General features: G+C 40.6%; 1 protein-coding gene across 1 annotated transcript in view; it reads right to left on the reverse strand.

Moving 5' to 3' along the window:
- cdh4 (cadherin 4, type 1, R-cadherin (retinal)) overlaps positions 1-20262 on the reverse strand; it is a 171966-nt gene that overhangs the window by 43277 nt on the left and 108427 nt on the right. Inside the window, exons 4-5 of the mRNA XM_068316285.1 lie at positions 19240-19466; positions 12393-12575 (exon numbers count right to left, since the gene is read on the reverse strand). Of these exons, the coding sequence (XP_068172386.1) occupies positions 12393-12575; positions 19240-19466 (410 nt within the window). The remainder of the gene's footprint in view (positions 1-12392; positions 12576-19239; positions 19467-20262) is intronic.

Raw genomic sequence — 20262 nt, forward strand, 5'->3', positions numbered from 1 at the left:
ACACACACACACACACACACACACACACACACACACACACACACACACACACACACACACACACACACACACCCTCTCCTTCTTTTATAGTTCTCTGACGCCACAGTCACCTCACACGGCCTTCAGGGCACATGAAATACCCACCCCACCCACAGTTTACATTGGACCAAGAGCCACAGCAGGACACTAGAGAGAACGCAGAAACACCAAAGCCATCTTCACCAAAGCCTCAACTATTTAATCTTGTCACTATTATTTAACATAAGTGTATCAGTAATAGTTAAAAAATAAAATTCCATGACCCTGGAAACCTACTCCTACCATATGTAATAATTTATTTATCGTCAGTATGGAAAAGTCTGGTTCAATTTATATCCAGCTATACTTTCTTAATAATTTGAAAAGAAAAAAGTGAAAGAAAGTCAGAAACTGCATCCATACCAAGATCAAATTTTAATTAAATCTTCGTTGGTTTTATATCCATCATTTATCCTTCAGCTAAAAGTCCATTTATGAGTTTTAGAGATAAACAAACAAACACTGGCGATTACACAATCCCCCTCTACCTCTCACGGGACAAGGTAATCAATACTCGACATCAATACAACACAATAAGAAGACTGAATGAATTTACAAACACTTTCTTTGTTATTGCCACCTAACGTCTTTAAATGTCAGAATTGCATGTGAAATTGGGGTCGCTAATTTAGTTTGATACCAGAGCATTCTTGACACTCAGTAAGCAGCAACAAGTTTGACCTGTCTATTTAAAGTACATCGCAAAGGTTTAAAATCTCTGGATAGAGACTAACCGCTGTAGTACTTTTGTCTACAAATGCTCAAAAACCCAAATATTTCCTCTGCATCTCCAAAGTTTTGATTCATACTTTCGTCTCCCAGCACCTCCTCTCGATTGCTGGAGGAGATGTAGATGAAAACTGTAGGAGTAGAGGGAAATAATAAATGTACAGTAACATTAAGAATTAAATACATGAGCTGTAGGGAAAAAGCATACGATCAGACAGACAAGAGCTGCAGTTTGAACGCTTTGTTAAAACAAAGTCACTAGCTTTAATGCAAAAGGAAGAATGTTTTTTACATGCAAAGTTTATCTTTTAATGTATTAAGATGCATCTGAAACTTCTTCTTTTAGCCTGCTGACATGTTTTGTGACGAAAACGTGTTTTTACAGACAATTCTTTTCCTATACCTCTATGATAATTAAGTTTTAGTCCACATTGCTTATCTTCTCACTAGTTTATTTATTGTTGTTTGTTGTGCGTACACACCGTACATTTTACTCATTCCATTCTTTATTCAGGCCTGCATTTTGGCCTTTTATTCCCTCACTGTTACTTAGCAGGATGGAGTTTTTCATTTTTCATGATTGATAAAATCTATTTGTTTAGCGGCGTAATCTCTGGGTCCGGTTTATTGTGGGTTTTGCATATTGAGTATTCCCTGGGAACAGAGGCATGAAATGAAAGCATATGAGGTTGCATCGTAAATCAAGTCTTGCTTTTCATGAGGGATTTTCAACGTGCTGGTAGAAAGAATTTCACAGTAAAAGTGTGTTATTTTGTAATTTGCCAGTTGAAAATTCCTTTGCCACAACAAAACAATAAAACAACAATTAATTTGTTAATTTAATGACAGATTTTGAAGTCATAGCTTTATTTTTAACCATGAAATCCTGATTGGATGACAGTAACTTAAATCTTTCCATCTCTTTCATTATTATTGTTAACTTATTAGAATTAGCGGATATAATTGTGCTTTAATTACAATTTTTGCTTAATCCTTACACAATAACTATTTGTTTAGAGTGAAAAGAAGAAGAAGTCAGCAATCTAGATTGTACTAAGTGAAAAAGTAAATTTCCCTGATGGCACCATGAGTCCAGTCCTAAAAAACTTCCACAACACAGCAGTTTTTAACAGCTTGGTTTGAGGGGTGTAAGGACACCCATTTGATGGATGGTAAATGTACTACAAGGAGTCTTAAACCGGCTATAAAAAAGTCTCAGTTTAATACTGACACCTTAATCCAACCTACATAAGCAAACCAGACTGCCAAGAAGAAGGTTTTTATTTTTTATAACACTATTATTTTTAACCCCTCAGACAGTCACATTTTTGTGAAATTAGACACAAAAAAAAAAAAAAAAGCTCCGGTAAACAGACCGGAGGAGACTGTGTTCACATTTCCCCAGTTTTATTTTCACAGCGTGTAATACAGCCAGGTAAAATGAAGCAGGAAGACATTTTATTTGGAAAAAACAACTAGGAGAAACTGTGGTTATTAAACAAATGGAGAGAATTGGGGGATTTGAAAGGCTTAAAAACTAATCCTGAATATTGGACTCTTTGTCCTTGGCACACATACAATACAGGGGAATGGTAGCAACTTCAGTTTTCTCAAAATACTTCAGTTTGTAAACTAATATAAAACCTAAGCATTGGAACAATACTAAAATACTTTGTTCCTCCATCATCACATTCCAGTTATTAACCTTATGTAACCACAAACACCCGGTTGTGGCTGCTGCATCAGAATCTCTATATACCTTCATAAAATGATATTTGTCCACCGGAGCTGTCAAAATCAACAAAAATCAAAAGTTAATGTCATTTCCTTTGCTGATGAAAGTGGAGGAAGTGATATCAAACGCTCCAGGAGCAGATGATCACAGAGCCCTTCTCGCTTGAGCCGTCGTAGCTGTCAACCATAATTAAGACAGCATCTGCCAAATATCTGATGCCTTTAATAGAAGGCTCAGACATGACACCTCACATACCCACAAGCCTGCTCTGCTTATAGACCCCATTGGATGGATTGGACGGAGGGCGGCACGAGGGTGGAGTAGGTAGTAATGTTACGACACAGCAAAAACATTCTGGGTTTGATTCCCTTCTGCAGCAAGATGATTGCGATCGTCTACAAGAAAATGGATTGACTCTGAAATATAATTGCTCAAATGAAAATAAACAGGTCAAGTATTTCGGGTCAAGACAAGGATATGTGGATTCATTGCAAGAAGAAAACAATCAGGAGATTCTTGATGGTTTAGCTCTAAACTACTTTGACAACACAGCAGTTACTGATGACTTCATACTGGAAGAAGTTGAACTGCAATGATGGTGTCCAAGGACTACAAAAAAGGATCATCATCATAATGCTTGTGCTATAAAGTTATAACCCTGTATACAATAACAAAGAATTGCTGTAATGCAAATTTTTTTTCATAGCAACAGGCCCACCTTTCACATGCACAAAACTGTTATAAAACTCGAATAACTACGTGACTCTTTATGCAAATGAACACCTACCTGAAACAACAGCAATCCACTCTGCATGTACTTCACTGCTTTTTATCCTTCTTTGTCTTTAAATGGAAAAGTTTCCATTAATAAATAAATATCTAATAATAGTACTTTTCCTGTCATTTTAGCTGAAGCTCTTATTTTTAAAATCAGTTTGCTTTAGATAGTCTCTCACACTGCTGTCTGTCACATGAGGAATTGTTGACAAGCTGTTTAATGGATTTAAAATATGTTCTCAGGTTTTTGAATGGTTGCAGGTTTTGCCACCTTACAGGATGGTTTTCAAGGCAGAAAATAACACTGTCATTCCAGAATAGACTATTGATTTTCCCGTCTTGAGCAGTCTGACTTCAGTGTCACCGCTGAGGTTAGAATATTAAGATCTGACAATAGAAATTTTGCAATTGTGTGAATGACGGAGTTGCAGCAAACACTAGTATCGCTACGGTAAAAAGCTTTATCAAACACGTCTCGATGACACTGGCATCCTTGAAAATCTCTGTGTTTGATAATGTCTCATCTTCCCCTGCTGTTATACAGTATCTGTTTTCTTTTTGTTCAACATGAGGGAAATGGCAAAAACTACATGCTTTTTAACTTCTTCTTAAATTTCATTTTTGCATTGCTTTGATCCCTCCTGCTGTGTGCCTGTCACTCTTCAAAGCTGATATGCCCTGCTTTTGATGGAGAAGAAGAACTCAAATAGTCTGATAGGCCATCCACACAAACATCCAACAAAACGACAGAGGAGAAAATAGGAACGCAGAGGATGAAAGAGAGAGATGGGCTGACTAAACGGAAACAAAATTTCCAATTATGGAAAAATGTGAAACCTTACTTTTTTTTTTTTTTTTTTTAAACCAGCCTTCAAACTTTCTATCACATGAAATACAATAACAACTTTAAATGGAAGTGTGGTGATAAAAAAAAAAGAAAAAAGGGGTAAAACCTGTCAGCCTGGCACTGCAGTGAAACGGGAATTGTATGGTTGGTTTAAAAACAGTCACAGGAGATCCATTAGAAGCTGCAGAGAGCCAGGATTTAATATATCTCAAATGAGAGTCACTGACAGTCATCGTCGTATCTGGGCCTTGGCGCGTAGACATGCTAGTCCGTTATGGATCTGAAACAGAATGGGAAATGAGCCGAGCTCCATGCCACTTTAAAATATGTTTTTTTTTGTGTTTTTTTTTGTCGCATACATGCTTCTTTTTTCATTGTCAGTCTTCTCCCATTCTGTCTGTTTTTGCGTTACCATTACAATTTGTCTACAGTAATATCTCCTTTCGTCGCTCACTCTCCTCCCATTTCTCCCAGTGGGAATGAAGCAATGAAATTCCCATCAAAACAAAAGAGCAAGATTCACCACCCGAGGAAGGTTTGCCTGCTCTGGCGCCGACTCCGTTATTCAGGCATTATTCTCCATTTTCTATCACGATCGTTTGAATGGAATCCTTCGAGTTTCTTGGGTTTCCTGAGGTGATGTTTCTGTGAAGTGGATTTGGATTTAAAGATAATAGACTGGAGGGTTTTTTTTTCTTGACAATTTAAGGAAACAAAGCAGAGACCTTTCGCAGGCAATGTTTTTTCTTCCCGCCGAAGAGCCGTTTTAATGCGATGTATCAGAAGAAAAGACAATCCAGTTATAGGTGAGTGTGAAAAGAAGTGGCTTAGGAGAAAACATCTGAGAAAGCAGCAGCAAAGCACTGCAATGTGTTTTTTTCTTTTAATCAACACCAGAAAGTGTTGTGAATGCTGGCAGCGTATTGAATAAATAACCTTCAAACAAAACTTTGGCTCACTTTTAAAGCTGATATGACATCTTTGGAAGAAAGAGTTTTCTGTATGATCATATAGATAATGGATTCTCACAAATTTTCACCGTAAACCTTTTCTAATGTTTCTCTCTAAAACGTATATATCCTTCGACTTCGATGCTGAATGTCATTCATTGTTATCTCGATCAGAAAAAGAACTCTGAGGGGCTTCACGAGTTTACGTCTGCTCATTCATAGATGAGATGCATTCACGGGATATTTCACTGCCTCCACCTCCGACTACAAACCAGACTGAGAAATGAAATGTAGGAGTTGCTGTTAAGAGAATTGGAAGGGGAACAAATATTAATGAAACTTAAGAAAGTGACTCACAAACCCAATTACAGCATTAACCATGCAAATTAAATGAGCTCTGCGAGAGTTGGGAATCCTGTTAAAATGTGGAGAAGCGGTCTCTCTCTGCATTAGCAATGGCATTAATTCCTGTTATTCACACTGAGGGGAGAATAATAGAGCAAATACAGGCATTGTGTCTTCTTTAAAAAGAGGGATACATTCTCCGGCTCCGCGATGCGAATGGAGGAAGCAGAGGCTGATGATCTTGTCCTTCCTTCTTCAAACAGTCCGTAGACCCCTGGAGAGTCTCCATTCATTAAATATCACCATTCTGCTGCTCATCCCAAGGCTTCCCAACACAATGGTGACAGGTAAACTACACTACATGTTCTTCCATGCAGAGAGAAATGTCCCACAAGATAATTAAAGAGGAGACATGGTTGGATGCTGGAAGGCTGACTAAAGGGAAAATCGCGGTGGAGTACTGACATAGCTATAGATAGAGCAATACACAGAGGGTGGGGGTTGGGAGTAGTGGTGGGAATGAAGAGCTTTCTGCTGCTCTTGCACTTTTCCAATCCATCTACCACCACTGTCAAATTGCATCTTCCGACCCGAGCTGCTGCCACATGCTCCCATTGGGGACATGCAGGCCTGACATCCTGGCCAATCAGCAGCACCCTGAGGCCAGTTGAAAGCCCTTCTGGCATGCCCAAGGCTAGCGGGGGTCCTACCAATCAGGTGGAGGCCAGGCTTGAAAGGATGGGTGCGCTTGGCTCAGGGACCTGCTAAGGCTGCCAATGAGAGTCCAGAGGGGAGTTCAAGTGGTTAGAGGGGAGGCTGCCAGAGGGGTCGCAGTGGACAGGGGGGGAGGGGGGGCAGACTGACAGCTATTCAGTGAGAGGCAGCGCTCGTTGTCAGTTACCACGGGATCCAGCCTTTGTAGTGCCGGGCCAGCTCTAATGGGACTGTCACCTTCTAATTGTCGAACTGGGGATGCTGGGAACGACAAAGAATACACACACGTGCACACAAAAGCACAGATAGGCACGGACCAACACAATCACATGCCCCCACAGGCACAGAGCAGCTCACAAAAGACAACATGCATGTTTAGAGATAAACAATTCCTTTATGATTCAAATGAATCGTGCTTGTGGAAACAAGGAGGAAGGAATAACAAAGCTGCAATTACCTACGTATCGTAACGGAATGCCTGGGGCTAATTTATAGTTCAGATCGTATTCATTACTTTATATATCGTTCCTGAAGATACTTGCTGAACACAAGTTCAAGTTTTAAATGTAGCCTGCCCCATTATATCAGTTTCCTACATAAACAATACAACAATGGAATTCATATTCTACATGTCTGTAATTGGTATCCTGAGCTGTGCTCCACTTGCCCACGTGTTCAATGGAAGTCAATTCAGCAATTTTTTTTTTATTTTAAATTTATGATAGTAAATGTTGAAAATTAATGACCATTCAATAGAGTTAAGTGATAGGGAATCTGGAATGAACCTCATACATGCCTCCGTGTTATAAAAAGGTGTTTAACAGAAGATCATTAGAAAAAACGTGTTTCTTTGTTCATACAACTAACAAACAGCAAACTTTGGATTTGTGAGTTTATCCACCGGCCATATAACAAAATATGGCCGGTGACGGCTGAAAAGATTTTTTCAAATTATAAATTGTCTGTTTTCGTGGTTGCAGAAAGCTTGAATGAAAGAAACTAAAACTGCTTCTGCAAAACTACTGTTTTGTTTTGGAGGTTAAACTGCACCGCAGGGATAGTTACGAACTGAACTATCTGGAAAAAACCACAGACTGTTCAGAAAATGGGAAAAAAGGTTTACAACTGGAGTAAATTTGGAATTATTTCCATTTGAGTACTTGTGTGTGTAGTTTTAATTGAAGTATCAACTGTTCAAGGATACAAATGTATCCAAATGCACATTTTAATGAGATTAAATGAAACTAAAACGTCAGTGGGATTAGTTAAAATTACTGCATATTCACCTCAATTTTCTTCGAGCAAATGGATGGATGGAATAAAGTCAGAAGAAAACAGATAGAAAATTCTTCAGCGGTAAAGTACAGATAATGACAGATCTATAAACCAAAGATGAATCGGTGCGGAAGTATCATTAGTCTTCAAATAATGCTCTTCTGCATGATAAAAAGCTTTACGTGAAGTAGAGGCAGACTTCACTGACAGACCAAAGACAACACGAACAAACGGACAGCCTTGAACACCTCCACATCAACGTACTGAGCAACATGGGTTTCCTTAGTAGAATCCTCAATTTTCCAGTACATAAAGTGGGTTTCCAATAACGCCTCTATAATAAAAAAGGGCACAGCGGAGGATATACTTCCTGCATCAGCTCAGAAGGTTCAACCTGCCTATGGAGCTGCTGACACGGTTTCACGCTGCAATCGTCCGGTCTGTTCTCTGCTCATCGATCACTGTCTGGTTTAGATCAGACTCCAAACGAGATAGGAACAGAGTGCATTGGAAAACTTATCGGCGCCGGCTTGACCTCCATTTAGGACTCGTATGTGTTTGGAACCAAAGAAAAGGACAGGAAACTTTTCTGCAGGTTGGTTTCACCCCTGATATAAGCTGCTTGATCGCCTCCCAAGTCCAATTCCTTGTATCTGTTCACACACTCGGCCGATAAAGTTGATCCTGATTCAGAAAAGTCTTGCTCATCAACACTGATTCATCTACTTGTGCAATCTGCATCGTGCCTTCTGGACGACTCCCAACATGTAGTCACACACCCTGAAGGAAGAGTCTGGTTTACTACCCAGCTGATCTCCTCTGGAGGAGATGGGACTTCATTATGAAAAAGGGGAAATATATAGAACAGGATTAAAGGGAACTTTACTCCTGGAGACCTTCCTGTTACTGTGGATTTCTCGGCAATGAGAAACTCTGGGATTCTGGGAAACAGACCATGGATGGTGTCATGAGAAAAGGCAGAGAGGGATGTCCTGATTTAAACCTGAAAAATGTGTCAACACATTCTGTCTGCTCCTTGAAGCTGAAAGTTGAACTTTGTATTTCCATCACAGCTGCTGCTGTAATAATGATAGATTCTACTATTATTGTCATTGCATACATTTTGATGGTTCTGGTTAGTTAAATTCTAATTTTTACTTGATGTTAATAACAAGCGGGAATGACATGGTTCATATCGTAGAGAATGAAGACTGACATCTCTTTACATATGTTACGCTGCGTTGGCCATTATCATCAATTACTGAACTGTCACAACCTCAAGGAATATGAATGAGACTAACAACAATATGACGCATCACCTGTAAACATCACATCTTTGAGTCAGAACGTGGAGCCTCCAGAATGAGCCTCCTCAGTCGGGCGGCTGGGTTCAGCCTTAGAGATAAGGTGGAAAGTAAAACAGACACTGCTTAATCATGTGGAAAGGAGGGTCGGGCATCTGGTTGGGAAGTCTCCAGGGTTGACCTTTGGGATCTTGTTGGGCAAGTCCAACAAGGAGGAGAGCCTGGAGCGGAGAACCCGACCGAAGAACATGCTGGAGGGATTACGGAGGAACACCGTGTGTCTCAGAGGAGAATAAATGCGAGTAAAAGTGTTTTAACCGTCTGGCAGCTGGACGGCAGCGCAGAACACACGTGAAAACTAATTCCACAAAACATTTGGTTAAGTATTAATTTTGGATAAAGTTGTTCTGGAGTAATCTAGTGAACTGGTATGCATTTCCTCCCGCTGCCTCACAAACCCCTGTTGGCGAAAACACACACACACACACACACACACAAATGAGATGCAATGGACACAATGTATTTCAACGCACAAGAGACGTAATAAAACTGCAAACAAAGCGACCGTATCCAAAAAGCATATTATGAGCTCATTACCAGCTGTAATGAAATACGCCGTGCAATATGAGTTTGTAAATAAGTCGGCGTGTTTTCATTTTGGGAACTGAGCAAACAGCTACACACACATTACAATATCAGCGAGCTAACTGGCTTCCCCACGGACACCTATATCACATATATTCCATCTGCTTTGGCACAGTAAACAGAATAAAAAAAGAATATCACAAGTCACATATTTTGTGTATTTCTAAAGGGAAGCATCAAGTTTTCTTCTGCCAAAGTGTAGAAAGTTAAGTTGAATGTTAGGCAAACATAGTAATTTGTTTTTGTTTGTGTGCGTCTGTTTGCTTTTGATAAAAATCCCAGTAAATGAGGAGCCCCCAGCCGTTCTATCTGTGACACATTCAGTGTACCATATTATTTTACCTATGATCGCTACTTTAATGGGCTATTCAAAATAATGAGGTGAAACAAATCATGGTGAGGTGCACTCTAATATCCCGGTTCACCTCCTCACCTTAAGACCTTCATACCCCTACGAGAACATGAATGTGTGATAAAGACTACATATCATTACAGTTTCACTGCCTCCATGGAAACGAATGCATGCAGAGAAGAAAAGGAACCATTAACTTGGACATTTCTCTTAAGTCTTTCCCTCGGCTGGAGAATCACATAATACTAAAACAACCCACGACAATGTGCTCAATTATTTTCTGCTCATATTGTTCGTGTTGCCGTCCCAACTGTGTATCAGAGAAGGATTCGGTGTTTTAGGGCCAGTTAAATGAAAGAAGAGTCTTTTTTTTTCTCCCATATTCAGATTGTTTTCCTTCAGTTTTGCCTCATTGGCCACAGTGTAGGTGCTGCAGGAGACGTTTGAGATGAGAATGTCACAAATGGCCTGAAACTAATGTCGGCCTCTCTCACCCCTTGCAAATTTTGGCAATTTTTATTATTTTTTCCAATTTTTCAATATCAGCCCATCCCCATTTTCTCACCTTTCCATCGCCTACTCTCGCTGCTTTCTGAAAGGAAGCATTTATTGCCTTCCCTCAAAGTTATTTAACTCTGATAATTCACATTTCCACTACACTTATATCTGTCATGTCAGGCAATTTCTCAGCGAGAGCTCTGAGACATATTCCATTCGTGCACAATGGTAGATCAATTGCATCAAAGCTGCACCACTTGTGGTCCTCCCTTATGGATTTACGTGTCATATATACAAACAGTATATGCTGTATATGTGTGTGTGTTTGTGTGTGTGTCTATCAGTCTTCACCAGAACTTGAGTTTTCGATTTTGTAAAGGTAGCAATTAAAAACAATTTACTTTCATGCTTACTCTTTATATTGTTGTAATTTTAGGAGTGAAGACTCGAAAGCTTCTTTAACTGTGAAACTGAGATGCACGAAAAAATGTCAGCCTTCGTGTGCTGGGGTCAGGTGTATAAATAATGCATGTGGACCAAACCATGGTTATGTTAAAAACGGGTTCTTATTAAAGAAAAATGTGTTCCCCTCACGCAAAACTACTGACCATTTGTTCAAATCTTTTTTGAGGGGTAGAGGTGAAAAAAAGAAATTATTTATATTCAGTTCTTTTAAAAATAACGATGGAGTGGAGTTATATAGCGCTTTTTTAAACACTCACAGTACTACACACTGAAACCATTATTCTTTCACTCCACATTTGTTCTAAGCTACTTCTGTAATCACAGTATGTTGGGGCAGACTGACGGCAACATGGTTGACAAATTTCACCAACAGCCTCTCTAAAAAATACTAAACATGCAGTGGCCCCCCACAAGAACTTTTTGAATGTTGAATAAATTTGGTTCCACTTCACAATTGTGTGTCACATGTTGGTGATTCTTGAAAAATATTTTCAGTTTGTTATCTTTAAGTTTGAAGCCTGAAATGTGGCAATACGTCAAACAGTTTTGTTTTTTTTTGGGGGGGGGGGGGCAATGCTTTCGCAAGGCACTATACATTAAAATGCATGCACCAGTGTGAGACACTGGAGGTGGAGGTGGAGGTGGATGAAGTGTCTTGCCCAAGCACACGATGGAGAATGCCTGAGATTGGGCGCCAACTTTGAGGTTACTGGACGAACCATTCTACCATCTTAGCCAAAACCGCCGTTAAGTCTTGCAGGAAAACCGTTTCTTTTTAATTATAGTGATCAAATAAGCATTTAAATGAGTGTTGTGGGTTTTTCATTAACTTGGTTTTCACATTTTCCCTTTTTCCATTATGTTTATAATTCATTATAAAATTCAGAAGGAGAAGCCTGATTGAATCTTTAGCTTCGTCCCTTAGTGTGTATTGATATTGACTCTGCCCTATGAATAGAGTAACACCTTGTAAATGCTATTTTGCAAAATTGTTCTTTTTCTCTGTTGTTTTTTCATTTATCTGCAGACAGCGGTGAGGATCTCTGACTTTTTTAAGCATGAATATACAGAAAACAATTCCTCAGGCCCTGTCGGATGGGTGATGAAGACGCTTGTCGTGTGACATTTACTTTCACTGTGATTCTGGAACATCACTAGCCAAGCTTTATTCCTGTTTATTTTCTCTTTACACACAAGATTGAACTCAACAGACTCATAACCACAAAAAAAAAAAAAAAAATCCTTTGCAATTTGAAAATTTGTAACAAAATCAACTCATTTGCTTTCAAAAGTACTTTAAAAAAACTTACTTTTTGCTCCCTTAACTTACAACAAGAACCACTCACCAGTTAGACGTGCAGTAATTTCAAATAAATGTAACGCAGTGTGAGAAATATTCCACTAGCTACATAAAGAAAAACAAAAGCACCACAGAAACAGAACAATCCCAAACATTTCTTAGATCTATTCCACTGAAACTGAGCATAAAGAGTATTTTTATATGATTTCTAACAGCACTTTATGCAGGCTTGGCATTCTTTGTAGACAGTGCTGACTCCCTTGGTCCCACCGTGATTGTAAGCGACATCATTATTGTACGTGTGTGTATAAATTGTATACACCATCACATATCAGGAAAACACTGCGTTTTGCAGAAATCAAATAAAATGCGACTCACTCTGACGAGCATGTGTGGGAAAGGTCCCCTGGAGTTTTCAGGTACGTTGATAGGCGGGATGACCCAATCTCGCTTCTGTCGCCTCAGCCCATTGGCAGAAGAGCTCCTCTGATGTTTTCGAGAAAACCTGATAACTCTGGGTTGGGGGTCCCAGACCCTTGACAGCATTTCTTCAATACCAGCCTGAAAAGGGAATAAAAAAACACATTATACTGAACAACTTGCTCACGTTATCATTTGAAGAGCGCTGTTTTGCCACATCAGGTGGGAAAATGAATCTACAAAATGCTATGAAATGACAAGCATTCTCCCCTGCTAAAAATTGAAACTAAAATACTGGGTCGAGCTCACAATAAAGCCGCGTTGAGAGTGTGACAGAGGGGCAAACACAAGGAAATGAAAACCTTTTCCTGAATGCTGCTGCTGCATCAAATTTCATGAGGCCCTTGGCAAAACACACTTATCCTGCAGAAACCTTTAGCTTCTGTCGAAGAAAGCCAGACCTCACCGGGATATATGGCTGGGCTTTTTTTTCCTTCTCCTTCTTCTTTTTTTTAAATACAATGAGGTGTTGTGCTTTGTCTGCATTCCTGCACAGAATTTTCAGACAGACAAAATCATCCCATCCAGGCAGTCTCTGTACCGGCTGAAGACAACGGTGTAATGCTTTCTGCCTTGACAGGAGCCTATTATCAAAAAAGCAGATAATGATGAAATATCAGTGTAATAACAGGGGAGGAGATGATAGCAACGGGAATCCGCCCTGGAGTTACGTCGACTCAGCGATCTCTGAGAGGACAAGCAACCCAACTGAGCTATTCTTTCATTAAAACATATTGTACACAATTTTTTTTTAAATTATTAAAGTACTCCTAAGAACGGATCCATCAATGATTTGTTAGCACGTTTGTGCTCGCATCTTATTTCTGAAGCTGTGGTATCTTTGAACATAATTCAAAACCATAGCATTATGGGGTAACTCAGGCAGGACTGTATGTGGGTGTACACACAACCCCTCCAGCTACAGCTGCAGAAAGAAGATTGTGTTATTACTCATCTTGCCTGGTGAAACAAGGGTTAGAAGGGTGTGTGAACGACTTGTTTTTTCACCTGATCCTCTGTGGTGTCCTCCTGTGTAAAATAGTTGTTTTGCTGTAATCTACATAATCCTATTGTTGTTGTCGATGTGCCCCCCCCCCCCCTTCCCCTCGCGAACACACAAACAAACACACACACACACACACACTCGTTCACTCTCTGGCAGTGTGCAGCTGTCACCTGAAGCGTTGTGGAAATCCTCCTGCTCATCACACCTTCCAAACACACAATGCTGCGCCCCACGCAGGCAAAGACACACAATGGAAACCAACGTGCGCGCTGCCAGGCTGATAGTTCATCCTATTGATATGCAGCCTGCAAGCTACACCTGAGAACACACTTCTGTTTTAACTTCACACGTTCACAGCTCACAGGTCTGGGCTGCCGGCTGTGGACCTCTGGACGGACGAGGGCGGAGGGGTTTGGGAGGCGGGAGGCTGACGTAGAGGGACCGGCGTGACCGGGAGGATGGTTAGAGGACGGAAAGACAAACGAGGGGGACCAGATGTGTTTCCCAGATAAGATAACCCCTCGTTCCAGCACCGCTCATCCAAAACACTCACAGGTACAAACTGGCGCTGGGGGAGGATTGCCCCACCCCCCCCACACACACACACAGCTGGAGGAATTAGTCTCTGCCTGTGAGTGTGTGTGAATGTTTGAGCATTTAAAACAAGCAAAAGAAGATGGGAAAAAAAACAAACAACATGCCACAGAGGAAGGAACACGCAGCAGTCTCTTCCAGATGACAATAAATCATCAGGCTGTCTATGCTTTACTGCAAATGGGCCGGTTTGTAACACACATGATGCCACAACACAGTTCTCCCTCATCTACGCTGAATCAATGTGCTCCTACCATGATAAAGTCCTTATCTGCCTTCCTGGCTGTCAGCAGAAAAACACAATGGAAACACAATGAATAGTTGCTCTATACACAAATCAACCCGTTGACGAAGGCAAGCGCATCCCGAAGATAACGAGGCGGAGTTATCTGATTGGTCGTAGAGAAATGAGCATCTTGCAACATCAGGAATCCACATGGAAACATCACAACAACAATGACGACGCAGAGTTTAGACATCAATTATTATAGTTCTAATAGTTGTCGTTAAAGGACCATAAATCCTTACACCCGGAATTTGGAATCACACTGGAATCTTTACTAACTCCAATATTAAAAAAAACAACAACCAACAAAGCAGCATTTAATATCCAATGCTTTTCTTTCATGGCTCAAGCCACACTCTGTCACGCCGTGTCATCCAATAAAACAGGACATTATTTGAAAATATCTGGACGCTGTCTTAAAATCAGCTAAAGTACGGCTTCGATGTTGTTCCATCTGAAAAGTACGGACACAGAAGGCCCAACAAACCATCATGTCTGCGTTTCCTGCAAATGGCTTTACTGTTGTGCAGACAGAGATGTTAATACACACATTCTGTTACTAACCACCGCATAACTAATCACATTAGTAATGTGATGTTAGATTCCTTTGAATAGAAAATTAAAAATGTGAGTGTTTTGGCTCATTCATTTTTCTTCAGTTATTAACTGCTAATGTGTTCAATTACTGTTTAATTAAAATTTGCATACTTGTGTACATCGGACTTGTGTACACCTGACTTGTGTACATCCGAGAGTTGCAAAAGAAAGAAAGAGAGGCTCTCCATGGGTCTCTTGGAAGCTACGTGGGTACAAGAGTTTGGGGATTGTGGGATCTGAAGTGTTTGAACGCAGTGTGGGGATGTTGAGTGTATTCAGCGATGCCTGTATTAACATATGGGAACTCATGTGTTCTTTCCTTGTTGTAAGTATGTGGGCACACACAAATGTGTAAAAATAATGCATCAACATATGTGTGGGTGCATGAACACATGACAAGGAATCAGTTAGTGCATCTCTGAAACCCTCAGGCAGCCAAGGCCAGCTGGCCTCCCTCTGCTCCCAGGCAGCTTGCACATTGCTCGGGCATTTTCCAGGCCCGCAGCCCCCGAGCCCTGGAGCTGACATCTGGAGGTTATCAGCGTAGCAAACAGGGACAATGTGTGCTCACTTGCCATTGTTCAGAGGGACTCTGAGACATTTGATTTGGGTCTTTGGATATATTCATTTAACAGTTCCTTTTGTTATCTGACATTAGACCAATGTCCTTCTTAGAAAATGTTCTCCCAGCAAATTAAACTGAATAAAAAAAGGTTCAGTTCATATAAAAAGTATAAATTTGAATTCTGATTGCTCTTTGCCTGTAGAGACTTGCGGATTTTCAATGCAGATTGTAAACACGATTAGGATATAATCTCAAAGTTAAAGCACACAGCAAAATCCCACCATCCACTCCCAAAGGGGGATGCTTTTCCATGACCATCAGACCCCCGGGGGTCCCACGTTCCACCCAACTGCCGGTCTTCGCTTTAATCTACCTTGAACAGGTGAGGCTGTTTGGGGGAGAGTGCGGTCAAAATGCAAATCAAGTAAGCACTAAAACCCGCTCCGGGAACCAGTCGACTCCAAATCCAGTGGTGCGTAACTGATGGGCTCTAAGCTGGTGGAGAAGGCAAACCAATGTCCCATGAAATCAGCACGAGTTGGAGAGCACTCAACGAGAGGCTCTACCTGCGTGAGGTGTGATAGTCCAAACACACAAACAAAGCAGAAAAAGGCACTCAGGCCAAAGATGCTCTCCACTTCAATTGCTGTGGTATTGTACACCTGAAAATTAAATACTAAAATTAGCAGGCTAATCATTGGGAGCACATTGCAAGTATGCTAATTTCTTCTACTGACACAACGCGGTGAGAAACTGAGTCCGTTATTTAGAGCGAATCAAAGTCGACTCTCAGATGTTAGACGGCAAAAAAAAAGAATCACAGGTGAAGAGAGGAAGTTGCCTGACGGAAGCTCAAGCAAACATACACTTTAACACGTATCTTTTAATCACACATTATCTATGCAAGTTAACGCATTTGAGCTCGTTTTAAACCACCAATCAGAAGATGAGGATATATGCCGCTTTTGCCGTGTTGATTACACAAAGGTGATAGGCTGTGGCGCGGTGATGTGATCCCGATTACCTCTTTTCTAAAATAACTATTGACTTTCAGAACAAAGAGATGGGTTCAGATAACAGGTGTGTGTGTGTGTGTGTTTGCTGAAGTGGTGAAGGAAATTGGACGACGCGGTTGAAAAACACTGCGTGGAACTGATAACACTTGAATTGTCAGAAATCACTTAGAGTATTTGCAATAAACTGCACGCAGCACGCACGTTAAACAAATTACTGCCTTCTCTGGTTTATAATGTTATCTATCAATGGAGAACAAATACGGGAAAGTTCAGTTCTCCAGTTCTTCAGTTTTTACCTCTGGTAGGAAAGCGTCTCAACTAACCTGCAAGTTTATTTCAGTTCATGATAACATCTAGCGAGATTGGGGACTTGTGCTGCTGAGTGTCACGGTGGGCCGAATGAATGATCTTGTCATTTCTCAGAGACTTTGCTCAACAAACTTGACAGGTAGCTGAATCCGTTGTGACACAGGTAACCACAGAGAACTAGTCCACTGCTAGTTCAATCACGTTTCTCTCCAGAGAGCTGACGGAAGCGTTCCTGTGTGGTCGCGCTACGTCTAACGGCGGCCGTCGATCATGATGCCCGCTGGTTAGCACCGGTTAATTAATGGACTTGTTAGCTAACGATGATTCATTCATCCACGTGTCAGACAGAAATGAAAGTTAAATGATCAAATACAAAAGGCGAGATACATAAGGTGCATGTAATTGTGATTTCATAATTTCTAATAAAGTTTGACAGGACAGACAAGAGGAGGAGGAAGAGGAGGAGGAGGAGGAGGTGAAAACAGAGGCAAGGAGAGAACAAATGGATCATTCTCTGCTACATTAAACCATGTTCTCACACACTACTGCTTCATTTATGCTGTTGCTCACTGACACACTTTAAAAGCTGTTATTAACTGACTTTTGCCCAACAAATGTCTTTGAATGCAAATCAAGGATCTTGTTTTGTTTATTTTTTCGGGGGGGGGCATCAGCCCAATGTTTGGACTCTCTATTTCTAATAGCCTGAGTACAGCCATGCCGAGAGGAGATGCTAGCGGCTAGAAGTCTAAAATAAAATGGATTAACTGATTAAAAAAATAATCGGATCGCTTGCGATGCTGCCAACGTGGAAGAATCCTGCTCATGTCTGTTTTTAACGTGCTGGGAACTCCTGGCCCACCAATCCATGAAGTAAGAAATATTTTTGAATAGTTTTTGAATGATTAGGGAAGTTGTTTTAAAAACTAATTATTCAAAAGCATTTGATGGATAGAGACAGTTAAAGGGATTTTCAATTCTGGAGGGTACACAGCGTAACAGAAAATGAACCAACCAAACTAAATGTTTTGTTCTCTAAGTCATGAATGGTAAATGTCTGACTCATAATTTTACTCATCTATATTTCCCAGTTTCTTCTATTTTATCAATTTTTCCAAGTATTGACCATTGTGTTCATAAATAAGTAAAAAAACATTTTTTTTGAACCAAATCATTTTCACATTTTCAATTCTATATTACTTAACCATATTGTTCCAATCACTCTAATTGTATGGTTCCGCTCTTAATGGACTGGGAGTTTGTCTTCTCTCTCCTCAGGACCAAATTCTACTGGACTAAATTCAACTGCAGCGCCTGCATCTTTTCTACAGCAAAGGAAAAGTGACAAGAATGCATGTAAATGGTTTTTGCTGTAAACAAGCACTCTGTACTGTACATGTAATAGTTTTAAAATTTTCACGTGATTACAGGAAACACACTTATTTCCTGTTCGGTTATTGAATCTCCACGATGTAGAGAACATAATTATAGACTAAAACGACATCACCTGGTCCTCGCAGACTCTGCCAGAGTGGAACATTAGCTCAATCAATGTCAATTATTTCCCGTTCTCCATTATTGGACTGTCAGGAGTGGGCAGAATCTTAATCCCCACTCTGCAATTGCTTTAGTTACATGATTTTTTTTTCTTTCTTTCTCATGATCAGAGCCATGACTGAACATTAAGTCCACTGGTGTTGAACAAGTGGACTAGTAAAAATTATAGGGGTAGAAATTTTACGATATTTATCATGAACTACAACTTGTTAGCAATCAGAACCACGTCTCAGTTCTTCGAAAGTACAAAAGTCATACACGCCAAGTGTAGCAAGTCATGCGGGGAATTTTGAAAATAATTAAGACAAAAATCTGAAATCGCCATTTGTTTAAATCCCTTTTCACAACCTGTTGCTAAATCATCAAAATACGATGAGGAAATGCTACCTAAAGAAACTTTAAATACTGAATTATGTTGATTTTGCCATTTTTAACCCTCAATATCAATACCATCTATTTTAATTTCGTCGTAATTGCTCAGAATGATCTCTTTTTGGTCTGTTTTAGATTTGCATGAGCTGAACGTCTGTGAAGTTATTCTTATCTCACTTAAAGGAAAACGTAAATATTTCAGTTTCTCAGAACCGCAGTCATTTGATAGCCATCTTTTGTTGGTTTCGGTCATTGTTGTCTCAGTTACTGTTCGATTGTGCATGTGTATCAAAGTCTGACTCGGTAAAGATGGACTCAGGGACAAAGCCTGCAAATTATAAATGCTTAGAAGTCAAAAATTAATTAAAAAAAATGTTTCCTTTACTGCTTTGCTCTCAGTGCCCCTCTTTTTTCATATTCCACAATTGTTCCTTCCTCCTTACTTTTGTCAGGGATAAAGCGTGTGGATGTCCAGCCAGGGCCAACTTGACGGTCGTCTCCCAGATGTGTGGGTCATGGAGCCCTTTGGCCGTCACCATGAACTGGACAGGCTCTGACAGGTTAGCCACCTCCTGTTCGGTGTACACCGTTCCATCAGGCCTCACGCTGAAGTTGGGGTCGTTGCTGATAAAGCCCACCTCTCTGTTGCGCTGGCAATCCTCAAACCTCACTGCAGAGACGGACAGAAAGGAGAAAGCAGGCACGGAATCAGAGGGTGGCACGCTGACATTTACTCCACAGAGCATTCGCAAATCCTTGACACATCAGGCAGGTTCAAGATTAACCCGTATCCATCAGAAAATATCTCGGAATATCTCACTTTTCCTGCTGTCACATTTGATTCCCTGCCGCAACGTGGTCCACAAAACAAACCGCACGTCCGTTATTGAACCGTAATACACAGGAGGGAACGTAATTCTTTTTCATAACATTCTTTTCCCAAACTAGGCAGATAGGAATGTCAAAACAGCATTCCCCTCGGCTCCTCCGGAGAAAACACGAGGAGAAGCTTTCAAGCACATTAGGGCCGACCGGGTCGATTGTGCTCCATGCTCTGTTGCCAAACGCATGAAGCACACAGTTGAATGACATTTGGAGGGATCTGCTTGACTGAGACAAAAGAAGAAGGATTATGTTTACACACACACACACACACACACACACACACACGCTATCAGGGTGTATGCAGAGTACTGGTGCAGAGTGTGGTCATAGGGTGGTGCTGGTTCTGCTGCAGACCTGAATGAATTGATGGGACCGTGGGTTCAGGACAGAAGAAGGGTGTCGTCGGCGTGTTGAGCGCATCAGTGCAGATTCTCCAGGGTAGAAGGAAAAGGATATGACATGACATCACATAGAACATGTTCTATGAACATACACACACACACACATGCACACACACTCACCATATCTTACACTTAAGACTCGAAATGTATGTGCTTTGATCTTATCTCTCCAACTCCGGC

Source organism: Antennarius striatus, chromosome 5, assembly GCF_040054535.1.
Source record: "Antennarius striatus isolate MH-2024 chromosome 5, ASM4005453v1, whole genome shotgun sequence".
Lineage (NCBI taxonomy): Eukaryota > Metazoa > Chordata > Actinopteri > Lophiiformes > Antennariidae > Antennarius > Antennarius striatus.